We start from the raw sequence: 19,272 nt of genomic DNA, 5'->3' as shown, positions 1-19,272 counted from the left end.
GACTGACGCTATTTAAAACCCATTCATTCTAAGCATGGTGTAGTATCTTAACGGCCACACCAGTGCACACAACTGACATGAAACTGTTCGGCAACAGTCTCCTTCCCCAGTTAAGCAGCTCAGTGTCCAATAAATGAAGGGAATCCTGGCTATTTGCTCGGTTAGTTTATGTTCTTTGAGAGTTGACCCAAATTAGCGGCTGCTCTGGTTAACCAGAATCCACTATATAAGGAATTTATTGTGGTGTGTTGGTTCAACATACACCAATAAAACAATTATAATAATAAAGAATTATATAAAATATAAATACTCCAGAGGTTAAAGTGCAGATATGGAATAAAATGTGCATGTACATAAATACCACCATGAATTTACAATGTAAACAGCATTATAAACTGGTTTAAAGTGTTTACAGTGCACTGACTGAGGTTACAGACAGAGGGAAGAGGAGGGCTAACTAGAATAGTTGATCAGATTAACTGCCTGGGGGAAGAAGGTTTTAAGATGGCGTGAAGTTTTCGTTTTAATAGTGCTTTCCCGAAGCTTGCTGGGTGGAGAGTGCCCTGCCTGTTTCCTTGTCTTGGGCACACAAGTTCCACAAAGATGGCAGACTGCACCCATTGACCTTCACTGCTGACCTGACACCTCACCGTCGTTTTTGTACATTATGAAAGGATGCTGTACCAAACCAGACCGTAATGGCTGATGTGAGGATGCTCTCTATGATGACTGTGTAGAATTTCACCAGTATGTTCTGGGGAAGACAGAATCCTACCAGTTGTCACAAGAAGTACATCCTCTGCTGAGCCTTTTGTTAACGAAGGAGGGAGGTGGTTCTCCCACATGTCCACTTTTGTTCCTTTCTGTCGCTTTGCCTCGAATTCTGGACCTTCCGTTGAATGCTTGCTTTTGATGTTGTCTTTGCAGGTGGAACGAGTGGCTTTCCTACGACATCTACCTCATCGACATCCCCCGAGCCGCCCGACTCTGCCTGTCCATTTGCTCCGTCAAGGGGAGGAAGGGAGCCAAAGAGGTGGGAGTTTACAGGCTTTGGGTGGGGACACTTTTGCAACTGTGCGCCTTTGATGAGCTTGATAAAGCCCAAGTCCAGAACCAGGTTCTTCATTGTACACTAACGTCAGCCAGAATCCACTACATAAGGAATTTATTGTGGCGCGTTGGTTCCACATGCAACTTAGCGTTAGTTCAGCTATGGCACATTATGTTTGTAAGAAAACATGCATTTATAGAAAGTTGTATACTACAGAAAACTTGTCTTCAATGCTAATTTAGAGTCATAGGAAAGTACAGCGCTAAAAAAGGCCCATCGGCCCATCTAGTCCATTCCAAACCATTTAAACTGCCCATCCCATGGACCTGCACCGGGACCACAGCCCTCCATACCCCTATCATCCATGTACCTATCCAAACTTCTCCTAAACATGGAAATCGAGCTCACATGCATCACTTGCGCTGGCAGCTCGTTCCACACTCTCACCACCCTCTGACTGAAGACGTTTCTCCTCATAAACCTTTTACCTTTCACCTTTAACCCATGACCTTTAGTTGTAGTCCCACCCAACCTCAGTGGAAAAGGCCTGCTTTCATTTATCCTGTTTATATCCCTCATAGTTTTGTACACCTCTATCAGATCTTTTCTCAATCTTCTACTTTCCAAGGAATATTGTCCTAACCTATTCAATCTTTCCAACGACTTAAATTATCCAGACCCGGCAACCTCATTGTAAATTTTCTCTGTACTCTTTCAACCTTATTTACATAAGCAAAAAAAGCAGGCCTTGCTGATCGCCCTGTACCCTGTGCAGATAGCATTGTCTAATGAATCGCATTACAGCAGAATTACTGACACGGTGAAGGAAGCTGTGAACACTGCCAGAGATGGAGGCCCGAAATGTTGGCGGATTGATGGGCAGCTTAAAAAATCCTGCACACTAATCCCACACTCATCCCGTGTTATTCCCATCCCACGTTCCTGTCAACTCCCACCCCCTCCAGGTTCTGCCCCTCAACCAATCACACGGGGGGGGGGGGGGCAATTTACAACGGCCGAATAACCCACAGACATTTGCAATTTTCAATGGTTTACCGGTTCAATTTAATGTATGAGAATGTATACAGTATACAACCTGAAATCCTTACTCTTCACAGACATCCACGGAACAGAGAAAAGAAAACCCAGAGAATGGCAATCATTAGAACCCCCAAAGCCTCCTCCCCTCTCCCACACACAAGTAGCAATAAAGCATCAACCCTCCCCCCCACTTGTTCCAGCAAAGAGCATCAGCCCCCCCCCACCACCTACCATGCAAGCAATAGGAAAGCCCCCCGAGACCATGATATGTAGACCATCAAAAACAACTGTCCATCCCAACACAAGGCATCTCAACAGGCCCACTCTCTCACTAACGAGGGGAAGAGCAAGAGGGAGATCACTCCTGCCACAGCGAGAGGGCAGACCAGCAACTATTTTAAAATTTACTGAAGAATAGGGTTTGAGCTTCATCGCCCAGCAAACCCCTGATTTAACCCTAGCCTAATCACAGGACAATTTAGAGTGACCAATTAACCTACCAACCAGTACATCTTTGGACTGTGGGAGGAAATCAGAGCACCCTGAGGAAATGGACACAGTCACGGGGAGAACATATGCACTCCTTCCAGACAGTGGTCCCATCCACCTCCTTATATTTCTGTACCATTGCAACAGCCATCAATTGATCTAACCTCACAGCTTAGAAACTGGAGCACCCGAGGGAAACCCACAGGGTTACAGGGGGAACGTGCAAACTCCGCACAGACACTGGTGAAGCTTGGAATCGAATCCGGGTCTCTGGAACGGTGAGGCAGCAGCAACACTGTGCCAGCCTTTTCGAATCCATGTTTGAATGTCGATACCCCTGGCTCTTCAATAGTGCATTGTGACATTAAGCAGTAAGGAGCTATTTCCTTTGACAGAGTACAGTAACCGAGGATGTAGATGGAAGCTAACTGGCAGAAAAATTTTACTTTATTATTGAGATACAGCGTGGAACAGGCCCTTCCGACCCTTCAAGTTGTGCCACCCAGCATCCCCTGATGTAACCCCAGCCTAATCACGGGACAATTTACAATGACCAATTAACCCACCAATCTTTGGAATTTGGGAGGAAACCGGAGCATCTGGAGGAAACCCACGCGGTCACGGGGAGAACGTGCAAACTCCTTACAGACCGCGTCAGGAATTGAACCTGAGTCGCCTGTACTGTAAAGTGTTGTGCTAACAACTTTTGGGCTGATGTTGAAGTTAGAGGAAAGATTAGGATTGCTAAACACACATTTGAGCGTTTCAGCAAGATACTGAAGAATGACGATTTCTATGGGTACGAAACTCAGAGTGTTGCAGTGCCACGTTCATTCCACATTAACATAAGGAAACAAACATTGGACAATATCAAAGCAAAATGAAGGCCACTCAAAGCTGCAGAAATGTGTTTCAAAATATCGTGGAAGGACAGAGTAAGTGTTGGATGAGGAAGTGTTGTGAAAAGCTAGAATAAGAAGAGAGCTGATACCATCAATCAGGAAAGGGCAGGTGGAATTTCTGGGACATGTACGGAGAGAAGAGAAGCTTGAACATCTTGCAGTAATGAGAAAAACTGGTGGAAGGAAAAGTCGTGGTTGACAGCGCATGATATTAACGAGTTACATCAAGGGATAGACAGGTAAGAGTTTTCAAGAGTTTATTAGAACTTCTCAGATTAAAGACAGATGGAAGACCATGATCGACACAGCGCATAATAATAATGAATATGATGAATAATTATCCCGTCTTCAATAGCTAGGCATCCTGTGTAGTAGTGTTGTAATGTCTCCCATTAGGGTTTTTGAGAGAGATCCTTTAGGAAAGAGGTGAAGATGTTGGAGGCACCACATTGTGAATACCAAATGTAATACACTTTAACACATAGGAGCAAAATTAGGCCATTTGGTCCATCGAGTCTGCTCCACAAGAATTGTTCTTTTTTTTCAAAGCTAGAGGAGTTGAGGAACATTCACTTCACTCGATGATAGTGAGGACCTTCCTCTCACCTGCCAGTAGAGAGGGAGAGGGTGGAGAAGACCCCTGCATTTAACACATAGCTGAATGAGCACATAGGTTTGTAACTCAGCCCCCCCCATCCCTCTCTCGGCCCCCCCATCCCACTCTCGGCCCCCCCGACCCACTCTCGGCCACCCTCCCCATCCTTCATATTCAGGATGGTCTCACCCCGCTTCCTTCATGCTGTACACAAAGTCCTCAAAATTCCAGAGGGTTAGAGGCACGACGGGGTGGAGATGCATCTCTTCTTCCGTCCGCTAGCCTGCAGGTCGCCCTTGGGCAAGGTGAGGCATCCGTTTAGCTCCCCTCCCCATCAGGGTCACAAGAAGCAGGTGGTGGATGGTCATACGAGCAGCCGGTGCAGATCACAATCCTGGTTATGTGACCACTGATGCCAGGCAGACAATCTCTGAAGAGTATTGATAATGGCTGGGGTCACCCGTCTTGTAAAGACACTGCCCAGAAGAAGGCGATGGCAAATCAGTTCTGTAGAAAAATCTGCCAAGAACAATCACGGTGACCATGATTGCCCACGTCATACGACACGGCACATAATGATGATGAGAGGCAGAGACTTCCTGCTGCTTCACCACGCCAGGGAAACAGTTTCAAATCCTGCCCTCTGCTGCTGTGTGTGTGGAGTCTGTATATTCTCCCTGTGACCATGTGGGTTTCCTCCCGGGTGCTTCATTTCCCTCCCACATCGCAACGATATGCAGGGTCAGTGGATTAACTGGTCTGTAGCCCTGCCCTGTGTGTAAGTGAGTTTGAACTTAGGAGAGTACAGCACAGGAACAGGCCATTCAGCCCACAATGTTGTGCTGAACCAGCTAATAAGCAAATCAGAAACACCCAAACACTAATCCCTCCATCTTCCTCACATCCATGTCCCTATCCAAACGTCTCTTAAAGGCCTCCAATGTAAACCTACCCTGAAGAACAATCTAACCCTTTGTAACACACGCAGAACACTGGGGGAACGCAGCAGGTCAGGCAGCACCCATGGAAATGTATAAACAGTCAACATTTTGGGCCAAGACCCTTTGTCAGGACTGGAAAGGAAGGGGGAAGAAGCCAGCATAAGGAGGTGGTGGAGATGGGGAAGGTGCACAGGCTGGCAGGTGATGAGTGAAGGTGGGTGGGTCGGGGAGGGACGTTGAAGCTGGGAGGTGGTAAGTGGTAAAAGCAAAGGGCTGAAGAAGAAGGAAGTTAGGAGAAGGGAGTGGACCACAGGAAACGGAAAAGAGGAGGCAGGTTAGGAGAGAAGGGGTAAAAGGGGAGTCAGATAGGGAATGGGAAAAGGAAGAGGGAGAAATTACTCTTGATCCTAACCCTTTGATTGGGAATGGGGTAAGATTAAAATTGGATTAGTGTAATTGGGTGCATGCTGGTCAGTGTGAACACAACTACTTCATGCTCTATGATTTTATTGTCTGCGAGCTCCTCCCGGTTGTCTTTTCCAAATTCCTCTGAGGGTGACGTGTTGGTCTGTTCGGATGTCCTGAGGTCCTTCTATCGTTGGTTCCAATTCAAATCAGTTCAATTCGAGTTGCATTGTCATTCAACCAGCCGTGAAGACAGTCAAACAGAAAGCATTACTCCGGGGGTCAAAGTGCAAAACACAGCACTAACAGTCACACACAGCACAAAGCACACACAAATGGTATCACAATTACGCAATGAAGTCCGGAATCAATCCACAGTCGACCACAACAGAGCCCGTCTCCTGCTGAGTGAGCACTGGCCACACCATATCTCCGCCCCCCCCGCACCCCTGGGGAGCGCACTGGCCCCAGTGCCCACCAACCCCCACCCCCTCGCACATGCAAGACAACAAGCCCATATAGAATATCAGTAAAAGTACATACACACAAAGTGGATGGCAACCATTAGTCTCGCAAGACCACGGATCTGTGCCTGGAAAGTCTTGCTCCCCATGCTACGAGTCTCCCCTCTCCACGCCACTGATGTTGTCCAAGGGAAGGGCAAAGGCCGATACAGCCTGGCTCCATTGTCATCACAGGAGTTGCCAGAGTGAAGCTGTAAACAACATCAAACTGCCTTAGGGACCCGGCTCCGGATTTCTTCCTCAGGGTTTACTCCCGAAGCCTTTCCCATGAGTGGGTATGGCCGCAAGGCAGCGGAGGGTTAAAACCAGAGTTTTCCCTCTCTTAGATGGACTACCTTCCCAGGCTGACGAGCTCCATCTACCCAACTACAAACCCTGCTTAAAATATAAAATGGCAATCTGTATGCCACGAAGTACGCGTGTATAAAGTCCAGACCCCACGGACCCCACAATAGAGCTTGGCAGCACCGACTTCAGCCCCCCCGACGCACCCCCCCCACCACCCCCGGCGCACCCCCCACCACTCCAGGTGACACCGTGGCTTGAGGCCCAACCCTTGCCTATACAAGATAACGAGCACATAGAGAATTTCAGTAAAATACAACCACGCAAAATATGTATGAATGTATAACTTCTGAGAACCTCCTAACCACAACTTCTCTCCCACCCAGCATCTCCCGTCCCTACAGTGGGATTGAACTGAATTGGCTTTATTCCTTAAATCCTTCACATACACGAGGAGTAACATCTTTACATTACGCCTCTGTCTAAATGAGCAATGTGCAATTTATAGTAATAAACAGTGTGTACAACAGGGCAGTCAATATAGCGTAGAAATACAATTGTATCAGCGTGAGTTCATCAGTCTGATGGGCTGGTGGAAGAAGCTGTCCCGGAGCCTGTTGGTCCTGGATTTTATGACTGTTCCTTATTTGCCCTCTACAGGAGCACTGTCCATTGGCTTGGGGTAACATCAACCTCTTTGACTACATGGACAACCTGGTTTCTGGGAAGATGGCTCTGAACCTGTGGCCCGTACCCCACGGAATGGAGGACCTGCTGAACCCCATCGGGGTGACAGGCTCCAATCCCAACAAGGTGAGTGTGCAGCCACGGCTCTTGACGTTTGTCCCAGGGTCCATTCCCCACCCCCTCATGTACTCCAGACTTCCCTGCGAATATTGTTAGTATATAGTCTGTATTTGTCTCGATTTCCCAGTTAAAGTACCCCATAAGGTGGCCACTGAGTGTGTGTTTGTGATCTTCCGCTGCTGTAGCCCATCCACTTCAAAGTTTGACGTATTGTGAGTTCAGAGATGCTCTTCTGCACACCACTGTTGTAATGCATGTTTGGTTGAGACATTGCCACCTTCCTGTCAGCTTGAACCGGTCTGGCCATTCTCCTCTGACCTCTCTCATTAACGAGATATTTTCGCCCACAGAACTGCTGCTGACTGGATATTCTTTTTATTTCTCACACCATTCTTTGTAAACTTGAGGGGTCGTTGTGCATGAAAATCCCAGGAGATCAGCAGGTTCTGAGATACTCAAACCACCCCGTCTGGAACCAGCAATCATTCCGTGGTCAAAGTCACTTAGATCCCATTTCTTCCCCGTTCTGATGTTCAGTCGGAACAAAACTGAACCTCCTGACCATGCCTGCATGCTTTTGTGCACTGAGTTGATGCCACATGATTGGCCAATTAGATACTTGCATTAACGAGCAAGTGGCCACTGGGTGCCACTGGGCCAATAAAGTGGCCACTGGGTGCATTTATGAAACTGAGTGCATCATATTCAGTTCTTTTCTTGATGCCCCTCACCACATTTCCACCGACTGTCGCCTCAGAACGGGAACCCAGTCCACGTTAAGTCCCTCTGCCTCTCAGAATCAGAGTTAAGTTTGTTAGCCCTGATGTACAATATGCCATGAAATTTGTTGTTTTGCAGCCGCTGTACACTGCAAGACATAAAATGTACAATATTACAAGAAATACATTTTTTAAAAATAGTGTAAAAATAGAGGGGTAGCATCTGCTGTCCCTTGTTTCTCCTCTATTCTAATGTTCTTGTCCTGGAATGGGCTGGTTATGAGGCAGGGTTGCACAGATACCTGGAGGTTTAGGAGTGAGTGAGGACGTACTGAGGGGTTGCAGCATGGTGGGTATGGAGAAGGTTTGCTCTTCTAGAAGAATCTACAACTTGGAATTGCTCTGTTAAAAATATTGGATTGTCCATTTACAATAAGAGAGAGAGATGGGTGATTTTCTATTACGATCATGAACACTTGCCCTTTGAAGAAGAGTTACAGCGGGTGTAGAATCGTCGAATACTTTTAAAGCAGGGATGATTCATTAGAAAGGTAGTTGAGTACATGGAGTCTCTCTTCTCTTCCCCGTCCATTGGACAAAAGATTCTAATGTACCACCAGGCTCAGGGCCAGTTTCAAACCTGCTGCTATCAGACTCTCGAAAGTACCTTTTCTACACTAAAAACGAGGTGTTGTCCTCACAGTCTCAAAGTTCAAAGTGAATTTTATTTTGGAAGTACATATATATCACCATATACAACCCTGAGGTTTATTTTCTTGTGGACATGCTCAATAAATCTATAGAGTAATAACCATCACAGAATCAATGAAAGATTGCCCAACTAGGGTGTTCAACCAGGGTGCAGAAGACAACAAACTTCAACAAACTTCTTCGTTACAAAAAGAAGAAATAATAAATAAGTGAAAAAATACTGAGAATATGAAATGAGGAGACCTTGAAAGTCAGGTTATTAGTTGTGGGAGCATTTCAGTGATGGGGCAAGTGAAGTTATCCCCTTTGGTTCAAGAGCCTGATGATTGAGAGGTAATAACTGTTCTAGAATCTGGTGGTGTAAGTCCTGAAGCTCCTGTACCTTCTTCCCGATGGAAAGCAAGAAGAGAGCATGTCCTGGGTGGTGGGGGTCCCTGATGATGGATGGTGCTTTTCTGCGAGTATTTAATGTAGATGTGCTCAATGGTGGGGAGGGTTTTACCCGTGATGGACTGGGCCATAACCACTACTTCTTGCAGGATTTTCTCTTCAAAGGCATTGGTGTTTCTACATCAGGCTATGACGCAGCCAGTCAATACACTCTCCACCACACATCTGTAAACATTTGTCAAAGTTTTAGATTTCATACTGAATCTCCGCAAACTCTTAAGGAAGTAGAGGTGCTGCCGTGCTTTGTAATTGCACTTGTGTGCTGGGCCCAGGACAGGTCCCTCTGAAATAATAACACCAAGGAATTCAACCTGGCTGACCCTCTCCACCTCTGATCCTCTGATGAGGATATGTTATTGTGGCCTTTCCACCTTATCGTCTGCCTGCACTGCACTTTCTCTAACTGCAGCACTTCATTCTGCATTCTGTTTTTGCTCGATGTGCTTGTGTAGGAAATGATCTGACAGACGGCAGACAAAAATGCTTTTCAGTGTGCCTCAGTAGCCACACAAATGCTGGAGGGACTCAGCAGCCTTCATCAAGGCTCAGCCCGAAACGTTGGCTGTTTATTCCTCTCCATAGACGCTGCCTGACCTGCTGAGTTCCTCCAGCGTTTTGTGGGTGTTGCTCTGGATTTCCAGCATCCGAGGAATCCCTTGTGTTTATGAACTGTTGTATCTCAGTAGATGTGATAATGACCAGTTAGACTATAAGACCATAAGATATAGGATCAGAATTAGGCCATTTGGCCCATCAAGTCTGCTCTGCCATTTCATCATGGCTGATCGTTTTCCCTCTCAGCCCCATCTCCTGCCTTCTCCCCGTTTCTCTTCAAGCCCTGACTAATCAAGAATCTATCAACCTTTGCCTTAACTATACCGATGATTTGGTACAGCTGCCTATGGCAACAAATTCCACAGATTCGCCAACCTCTGGCAAACAAATTGATGCTTCTCTGTTCATTTTTTCATCTTTTCCCTCTCTCCTTACGGTGTCACATTTCAACGGGAGGTTCGTTTTGGAGATCTTGGTGCTTTCAAGACGTTTTGTAGGAGCTCGTTGCTGGTGTGAGTGTTGCGGAGCTGATGATTTCCTGCTGTAATGGCCGTTTCTCTCCGGTCTCTGCATTTCCAGGAAACCCCCTGCTTGGAGTTGGAATTCAATTGGTTCAGCAACTCCGTGAAGTTCCCGGATGCTGCGGAGATTGAGGAGCACGCCAACTGGAGCATGTCCAGGGAGCTGGGCTTCAACTACTGCCTGGTGGGGCTGGTAAGTTGGGATCCATGGTGGATCAATCTGTTTCTCTCCCCCCGCCCCTCGCTCCTCCCCACGGGATTGGAGGGCAGTTGGCTTCCACTCTGGTTATCAAGTTTATTGTTATTCAATCATCAAAGAACATTCGTTATTAAAGTATGTATGTAGTATACAGCCCTGAGATTCACCTTTTCCACAGACAGCCACGAAACAAAGAAAACCATGGAACCTGTTCAAAGAAAAACATTAAACACCCCCTCCCCACACACAAGAGAAACAAGTTGTGTAATGGGGGGGGGTGTGGAAGGGGTGGGAAAGAACAACTAAGAAACATGGAACATAAAACACCAACCCACAGTCATCGAAAGAGTCTAGGCCTATTCGGGTCAGTACAACCCAGTGCTGTGAGGCACACAATCAAAATCGCACAAAAATAGCAACAGAGAAAAGTGAAACATCATAACGTGAATTAGAGAGTCTAACCTACAAACTGCGTTGATTAAGCTTTCCCTAGGATTGAGGACTCCAGCATCACTGAGGGAAAGAGACCGTCTGTTCACAGACACCCTATTTCAGGAACAGCAAGGGAGAGAGAGGGTGTCACTCGCGGACACCTTCCTCTGGTAGCAGCGAGTGAGAGGCTGGTAGAGAGCGCCCCTCCACTCACCTCGATGATTTCATTGGCAAGATTAGTGAGAAATGGGCTCATGCACTATCTGCAGAGTTCTTGGCCGCGAGGCTGCTCGCTCCGCTCGAAACCTCACTGAGCTCCCTTGGAGACAGCAAAGCGCCAGATGGCTCAATGTCTCAGTCCAAAACGTCTCTGCTTATTCCCCTCCGTAGATGCTGCCTGACCTGCCGAGGTCCTCCTGCATTTTGTGTGTGTTGGTCTGGACTTCCAGCATCTGCGGAATCTCTCGTATCCGTGTGTTTAAAATTTTCTGTGTGTCGGTGATGATAAACCTGTTTCTGATGGCAGAGATGGAGTTGAAAGTCTGAGAACACGGCAGCCCCAATGGGAAGGGGATGTGAGAGAGGTGACTGGTTCAGGATTGTGACAGCAGTGGGGAAAAAGCTCTTTTGAATCTGTTTGTCCAGTCTTTCAAACTCCTGAAGAGGGAGAAGGGAATGGTCAAGGGAGAAGACATCCCTGATGATATTGTTAGCCTTCCTGAAACAAGAGTTCTGGTAATGGAACGATCTGCAATGACATCAGGGCTGACCATGAATGTCTTCTACTGTTGTCTGGTGACATTTCTGTGATCAGACCTGGCAGCGCGGCTACCTGCCCTCTGAAATGCCCTGTGCTTTTCTTGTCTGGTGACATCTCTGTGATCAGACATAGTGGTGTGGTTACCTGCATTATGTTTTTATAGCTTGGGGTTGGGTGAAGAGTCCCATCAAAATGAGATTCTATGGAATAAACGGGGGGCGTCTTCCAACTCCTCCTGCCAATGGCACTCAAGTAACATGAGGTGGGAAGCGTAGGCTCGGGAACATGAGGTGGGAAGCATAGGCTCGGGAAGGCTAGAGATTTGGCCAGGGAGATGGTGGGGAAAACTCCTAGGGTCCTGTTGCTGCAGAAGCCAGGGACTGAAGACGTGGTTTCGACATGAGGAAGAATATCTTCATGGAGGATCTTTGGTACTCTGGCTGTTGTGCCACCTCGGTACATTTGGGCCTGGGGTTATGACCGGGGAGTTGAGTGGAGAGACTGGAGCTGTGGCTGTGATCTTGTTGAGGGGCAGGCAAGGTTGGATGGGCTGAATGGTTTGGCCGTGCGTTGTACATTCTTTACAACTGAAACACTGATGACTGAGACTCTCGGCCGGTTTCTCTGATGAAAGTAGAAGGGGGGACGTGGGTAAAAACATCTCATCCAACACTGCAACCTTCAGCAACACCTTGAACAACATGATGGAGAACGAGAGGAGACAGAGGTGTACAAGATGATACGAGGCATCAGTAGGGTGGACTGCCAGCACCTTTCTCCCAGGGTGGAAATGGCTAGTATGAGAGGGCATAATTTTAAGGTATACTTTATGCTCCATCCGCCACAAGCATTTTAATTCTGATTTCCGTTCCCCTTCTGACATGTTGTTCCATGGCCCCCTTAGGGTGGGGGAGCAACACCTTGTGTTCCGTCTGGGTAGTCTCCGGCCTGCTGGCACGAACATCGTTTTACTGTGATACCCAATGATTGCGTCTCCCCACGTCCCCCCCACAGTGAATGTCTCCCCACGTCCCCCCCACAGTGAATGTCTCCCCACGTCCCCCCCACAGTGAATGTCTCCCCACATGACCCACCACAGTGAACGAGTCTCCCCACGTGCCCGCCCACAGTGAATGTCTCCCCACGTCCCCCCCACAGGGAATGAGTCTCCCCACGTCCCCCCCACAGTGAATGAGTCTCCCCACGTGCACCCCCACAGTGAACGAGTCTCCCCACGTCCCCCCCACAGGGAATGAGTCTCCCCACGTCCCCCCCACAGTGAATGAGTCTCCCCACGTGCCCGCCCACAGTGAATGTCTCCCCACGTCCCCCCCACAGTGAACGAGTCTCCCCATGTCCCCCCACAGTGAATGAGTCTCCCCACGTCCCCCCCACAGTGAATGAGTCTCCCCACGTGCCCCCCACAGTGAATGAGTCTCCCCACGTGCCCGCCCACAGTGAATGAGTCTCCCCACGTGCCCGCCCACAGTGAACGAGTCTCCCCACGTGCCCCCCACAGTGAATGTCTCCCCACGTCCCCCCCACAGTGAACGAGTCTCCCCACGTCTCCCCCACAGTGAATGAGTCTCCCCATGTCCCCCCCACAGTGAATGAGTCTCCCCACGTGACCCCCACAGTGAATGAGTCTCCCCACGTGACCCCCACAGTGAATGAGTCTCCCCACGTGCCCCCCCACAGTGAACGAGTCTCCCCATGTCCCCCCCACAGTGAATGTCTCCCCACGTGCCCCCCACAGTGAATGAGTCTCCCCACGTGCCCCCCCACAGTGAACGAGTCTCCCCATGTCCCCCCCCCACAGTGAACGAGTCTCCCCACGTGACCCCCACAGTGAATGTCTCCCCACGTGCCCCCCACAGTGAACGAGTCTCCCCATGTTCTGACTAATGAGCCTCTACTTCACGCAGAGTAACCGGCTGGCCAGAGACAGTAACCTGACAGACAACGACATCGAGCAGCTCCGGAATATCTACACCCGTGACCCGCTGTCTGAGATCACAGAGCAGGAGAAGGACTTTCTCTGGAGGCACAGGTAGTGGAGGGGATGGGTCTGTCACTGTATAACACTGGGGTACGGTACCGGTGGGGACGGGGCTGTCACTGTGTAACACCGGGGTACGGTACCGGTGGGGACGGGTCTGTCACTGTATAACACCGGGGTACGGTACCGGTGGGGACGGATCTGTCACTGTGTAACACTGGGGTACGGTACCGGTGGGGACGGATCTGTCACTGTGTAACACCGGGGTACGGTACCGGTGGGGACGGGTCTGTCACTGTGTAACACCGGGGTACGGTACCGGTGGGGACGGGTCTGTCACTGTGTAACACCGGGGTACGGTACCGGTGGGGACGGGTCTGTCACTGTGTAACACCGGGGTACGGTACCGGTGGGGACGGGTCTGTCACTGTGTAACACCGGAGTACGGTACCGGTGGGGACGGGTCTGTCACTGTGTAACACCGGAGTATGGTACCGGTGCGGACGGGTCTGTCACTGTATAACACTGGGGTACAGTACCGGTGGGGACAGGTCTGTCACTGTATAACACCGGGGTACGGTACCGGTGGGGACGGATCTGTCACTGTATAACACCGGGGTACAGTACCGGTGGGGACGGGTCTGTCACTGTATAACACCGGGGTACGGTACCGGTGGGGACGGGTCTGTCACTGTATAACACCGGGGTACAGTACCGGTGGGGACGGGTCTGTCACTGTATAACACCGGGGTACGGTACCGGTGGGGACGGATCTGTCACTGTATAACACTGGGGTACGGTACCGGTGGGGACGGGTCTGTCACTGTGTAACACCGGGGTACAGTACCGGTGGGGACGGGTCTGTTACTGTATAACACCGGGGTACAGTACCGGTGGGGACGGGTCTGTCACTGTATAACACCGGGGTACAGTACCGGTGGGGACGGATCTGTCTCTGTATAACACGGGTACAGTACCGGTGGGGACGGGTCTGTCACTGTGGAACACCGGGGTACAGTACCGGTGGGTCGGGTCTGTCACTGTGTAACACCGGGGTACGGTACCGGTGGGGACGGGTCTGTCACTGTGTAACACCGGAGTACGGTACCGGTGAAGATGACTCATCGCTCTATTTCCCATTTCAGACATTACTGTGTTAACATACCAGAGACGTTACCCAAGTTGCTATTATCTGTGAAGTGGAACTCGCGGGATGAAGTTGCCCAGGTAACGACGGCTCCCTGTTGCACTCTCCATGATTTTTGTTTGGTCTGTTGGTAGGATGTTGCAGACAGTACTGGTATGTTCTGTCTTGTTCCAGTCATCCCAGAACAGTTAGGATTCAGTCCCCTTGCCCGCTGTCCAGGCTGTGTAAGGGCAACAGGTTTCCTACCACCATACCCATTTTTACCTCTCCCCTTCCCCTCAGCTTTCCACAGGGATAGCTCCCTCCATGATTCTCTTGTCCATTAGTCCCCAATAATCTCCCAACCTGGCACTTACCCCTGCAAGTGGGCTAAGTTTTGCAGCTACCCATTCACCTTCTCCCTCACCTCCATTCAGGGCCCCAACCAGTCCTTCCAGCTGAGGCAACACTTCAGCTGGGATCGGCTATTGTGTCTGGTGCCCCCAATGTGGCCTTCTCTAAGACCTCCTTTACCTTTACCCTATCACCTTCCAGCTATTCTCCTTCCCCTCCCTCCACCTTTTTATTTTGGTGTCTTCCCCCTCCCTTTCCAGCAATGCTGCCTGATCTGCTGAAGTTCCTCTGGCATTTTGTGTGAGTTGCAACAGATTTCTCTCCTTGATCATCATAGTGATTCCTTCCTTGAGAGGGGTTTCAGTGACACTGTGGCACAGTGGATAGTCGCTAGCTCACATCTCCAGCCATCCGGTCTCGATCCCGACCTCTGGCGTTCTGCGTGTGTGGAGTTTGCATATCTTCCCTGTGACCACGTTTATTGCCCGGGTGCTCTGGCTTCCTCCCACTGGGTTACTCAGTCGCTCTAAATTGCCCCTCCCTGCTGTGTGGGATTGGATAGTTCTCTGACAGCTGCCATGTTCAGTTTGTTCTGTGCCGTGTCCGATGACTTGGGCAGTCATTGTCTTTCCATGACCACAATTGTTCTTGGCAAATTTTTCTACACAAGTGGTTTATCTTTGCCTTCTTCTGGACAGTGTCTTAATAAGACGGGTGATCCCAGCCACTATCAATACTCTTCAGAGATTGTCCGCCTGACGTCAGTGGTCACATAACCCGGACTTGGGATATGCACCAGCTTCTCATATGACCGTCCACCGCCTGCCCCCATGGCTTCATGCGACCCTGATCGGGGGTGGGGGGCTAAGCAGGTGACCAGGGGTGACCTGGGGAGGGAAAGAGCAGTTCACGCCTCCTGAGGTAGAGGTGTATCTCCACCCCCTCACCCAAACATAAGCTGTATATGATTTCTTTATTTAGAGATCCAGCATAGGACAGGCCTTTCCGGCTCAACAAACCACACTGCCCAGTAACCCACCTACTCCCCGCCACTGCCTGAAACGAGTTTGCACGTTCTCCCTGGGACCGCATAGGTTTCCTCCGGGTGCTGTAGTTTCCTTTCTCAGCCCAAAGACTTACCAGCTGGTAGTTAGTAATAATTAGTGATTGTAAATTGTCTTGTGATTAGGATAGGGTTAAACTGGAGGACTGCTGGGCACCATGACTGAAAGGGCCAGAAGGGCCTATTCTGTGCTGTGTTTCAATAAATAAGTAAATACGAGGGGTGATTGGTAAGTTTGTGGCCTAAGGTAGAAGGAGTCAATTTTAGAAAACCTAGCACATTTATTTTTCAACATAGTCCCCTCCTACATTTACACACTTAATCCAGTGGTCGTGGAGCATACGGATCTTGGACCTCCAGAAAGTGTCCGCAGCAGGGGTGATTGATAAGTTTGTGGCCTACAGTAGAAGGAGATGAGTTATACAGCTCTTGTTACATGCACATGGACAATGGAAAAATAAATGTGCTAGGTTTTCTAAAATTGACTCCTTCTACCTCAGGCCACGAACTTATCAATCACCCCTTGTATTTAGTCCTAGCCTAATTAAATCAGTATGTCTTTGGAAGTGTGGGAGGAACATTCTCACAGGAAAGACGTACAAATGGCTTTACAGACCACGTCGGAATCAGACTCCGAACTGCGAAGTCCAGATCTTTAATAGTGTTGCACTAACCACTACCCCACTGTGGCTCCCCGAACTTTTGCATTGCTACGTTCCTTGGATTCTTTGAAGTATCTTTTCTCCCCCCTTGGAATGTTCACCCTTCTTTCCAGGGCAGACGGCCAGAGTCTAGTACAACACCCACCATCCCTGCTGAAGCGGTCCAGCTGAAAGTCTGTTTGACTTCGGCTCAGTGTTACCGGCTGCTCCGGTCTTGTAGCTCTCCAGCCGACCACAAGGTGGCGGCCAAAGGCCACAGGGACGGGGAAAGTATCGGGGCTGGTTAAGGCCAGATTCAGAATCAGATTTAATATATGTCGCGAAATTTGTTGAATTTGCGGTAGCAGCACATTGCAGTACATAATAATAGGAAGCAAACTGAATTACAGTAAGTAGTAGTGCAGAAATAGAAATAAAAAAAGTAGTGAGGTGGTGTTCATGGGTTCAATGTCCATTCAGAAATCAGATGGCGGAGGGGAAGAAGCTGTTCCTGAATCACTGAGTGTGTGTCTTCAGGCTCCTGTACCTCCTTCCTGATGGTGGTGATGAGAAGAGAGCATGACCTGGGTGATGGGGGTTCTTAATGATGGATGTTGCCTTTTTGAGGCATCACTCTTTGAAGATGTCCTGGATACCCTGGAGGCTAGAGCCCATGATGGAGCTGACTAATGACATTTTAGGCTCCAGTACCAACCATTTCTAACGTTATTCTTGTCAATAAGTATGTGTGCACTGACTAACTATTTGAGACCTTTCATCAGGTTTACCATCTGCTTGGGAAGTGTAGCAAGAAATGCTAAGATACTTTTTCAGTGTGCTGGGTAATGATCTGATCTTGGTATGTTGGGGTGGAGATGCGTCTCTACCAAAAGAGGTGTAAGGTGCTCCTTCTCCCCACTGGCCTGCAGGTCACCCTTGGACAAGGTGTAGCACCTGCTTAGCCCCTCTCCCCGATCAGGGTCACATGAAGCCATGGGAGCAGGTGGTGGATGGTCGTATGAGCAGCCGGTGCAGATCACAAGTCCTGGTTATGTGACCACTGACACCAAGCAGACAATCTCTGAAGAGTATTGATAATGGCTGGGGTCACCCATCTTGGAAAGACACTGCCCAGAAGAAGGCAATGGCAAACCACTTCTGTAGAAAAATTTACCAAAAACAATCGTGGTCATGGAAAGACCGTGATTGCTCATGTCATACGACACGGCACATTATGATGATGATAAAAGATCTGATCCATATGAACAGTTTGCAAGACAAAACTTTCCAATTCCAATTCGAATCTTCCCTGTTAAGTGGAGTGGACGTTTCCTGTCGTGGGGGAGTCAAAGACCAGAGGGCACAGCCACAGAATCGAGGGATGGTCCATTCAGAACAGAGATGTGGAGGAAGATGTGAAGTGTGGAGTGGACTGGGAAGTGGGAAGGGGCAGAAACCGAGGGAGCTCAAAGGTCCTGTGGGGTTACTATAAAGGGCAGGGCTGGTGTTGGCTTTGGGGAAGTTAAGGGCATGGGGGGAGGACGGGAGGATGGAAGGGCAGAGGAAGTTCTAGGGACGGATGGTGAGAGGAGGTTGGTGGGAAGGAGGAGGAAGAGGGACAAGGTTGGAGGGACGGAGGAGGGGTGAGGAGTTTGGAGGGTTGAAGGGGAGGAGGATGTTGGAGGGATGAGGAGGAGCAAGTTGGAAAGATGGAGGAGGAAGAGGGCGGAGGTTGGAGGGACAGAGGAGGGGAGGAAAAAGTTGGAGAGATGGAGGAGGGGAGGAGTTTGGAGGGATGGAGGAGGGGAGGAGGTTGGCGGGACAGGGAGGAGAAGGTTGGAGGGACGGAGGAGAAGATTGGAGGGACAGGAAGGAGGAGGTTGGAGGACGGAGGAGGGGAGGAGGTTGGAGGGATGGAGCAATGGGAAGAGAAGTTGAGATTGGAGAGGTAGGGTAGGGAAGGAGAAAGGGAGGAAGGTTAAGGGAAAGGGAGTTTAGGGGGCAGGTTGGAAGGGAGGGATGGGAACCTGGGTAAGGGGAAGGATGGGGGGGGGGGGTTCTCATTCTAGAAAAGGGCTGGTTGAAGGAAATGGGGTTGGGTTGGGTGAAGTGGGGAGCTCGTGGGGGGATGGGGCAGTTTGGAGAAGGGGATGGGGTGTAGGTTGTGGAAAAGGGGAGTCGGGTTGTGAGGATGGAGGAGATTGGAGAAATGGGAGAGTCAATTGAGGCACATGGAGTTGGAGAGCCATTGAAGAGGTGAAAACCTCAAGGGTGAAGTTTAGAATCCGAGTGCCCATGGGACGGGTAGCCGGCGCGCAGAGCTGGCTGAAAGGGGGTTACTGGGAGTTGGGGCAAGCCTGTCCTGGGTGAGAGAGCCTCGGGCTCCTTCTGGATAGTTTCACTCGCTGTGGTTGTGCTCTCCTTTCAGATGTACTGCCTGTTGAAGGACTGGCCCCTCATCAAACCAGAACAGGCCCTTGAGCTGTTAGACTGCAACTTCCCCGACCCCATGGTGAGAGAGTTCGCTGTGAACTGCCTGGTTAAAGGGCTAACTGACGATCGCCTGTCCCAATACCTCATCCAACTTGTCCAGGTGAGCTCCCCTCTTCCCTACCCTCTTATCTTCCTTCTGTCCCCTTCCTTTCTAGTCCTGATGAAGTGAAGACTCTTCGTCTCATGTTCTCATTATTTATTGCTTATTT

At 49.5% G+C, this 19,272-nt stretch overlaps 1 protein-coding gene and 1 long non-coding RNA gene across 2 annotated transcripts in view; both read left to right on the top strand.

The window, feature by feature from the left end:
* Positions 1–19,272, top strand: part of LOC140729247 (uncharacterized) — a 119,265-nt gene that overhangs the window by 70,778 nt on the left and 29,215 nt on the right. The gene's annotated exons all lie outside the window — the stretch shown is intronic.
* Positions 1–19,272, top strand: part of LOC140729246 (phosphatidylinositol 4,5-bisphosphate 3-kinase catalytic subunit alpha isoform) — a 137,544-nt gene that overhangs the window by 95,274 nt on the left and 22,998 nt on the right. Inside the window, exons 8-13 of the mRNA XM_073048808.1 lie at positions 928–1,033; positions 6,894–7,046; positions 10,055–10,189; positions 13,313–13,437; positions 14,532–14,613; positions 18,999–19,163. Of these exons, the coding sequence (XP_072904909.1) occupies positions 928–1,033; positions 6,894–7,046; positions 10,055–10,189; positions 13,313–13,437; positions 14,532–14,613; positions 18,999–19,163 (766 nt within the window). The remainder of the gene's footprint in view (positions 1–927; positions 1,034–6,893; positions 7,047–10,054; positions 10,190–13,312; positions 13,438–14,531; positions 14,614–18,998; positions 19,164–19,272) is intronic.

This window comes from Hemitrygon akajei, chromosome 6 (assembly GCF_048418815.1).
Source record: "Hemitrygon akajei chromosome 6, sHemAka1.3, whole genome shotgun sequence".
Classification (NCBI taxonomy): Eukaryota; Metazoa; Chordata; class Chondrichthyes; order Myliobatiformes; family Dasyatidae; genus Hemitrygon; species Hemitrygon akajei.
Note: the sequence above shows the minus strand (reverse complement) of the source record. Positions and strands in the feature narration are given on the sequence as shown.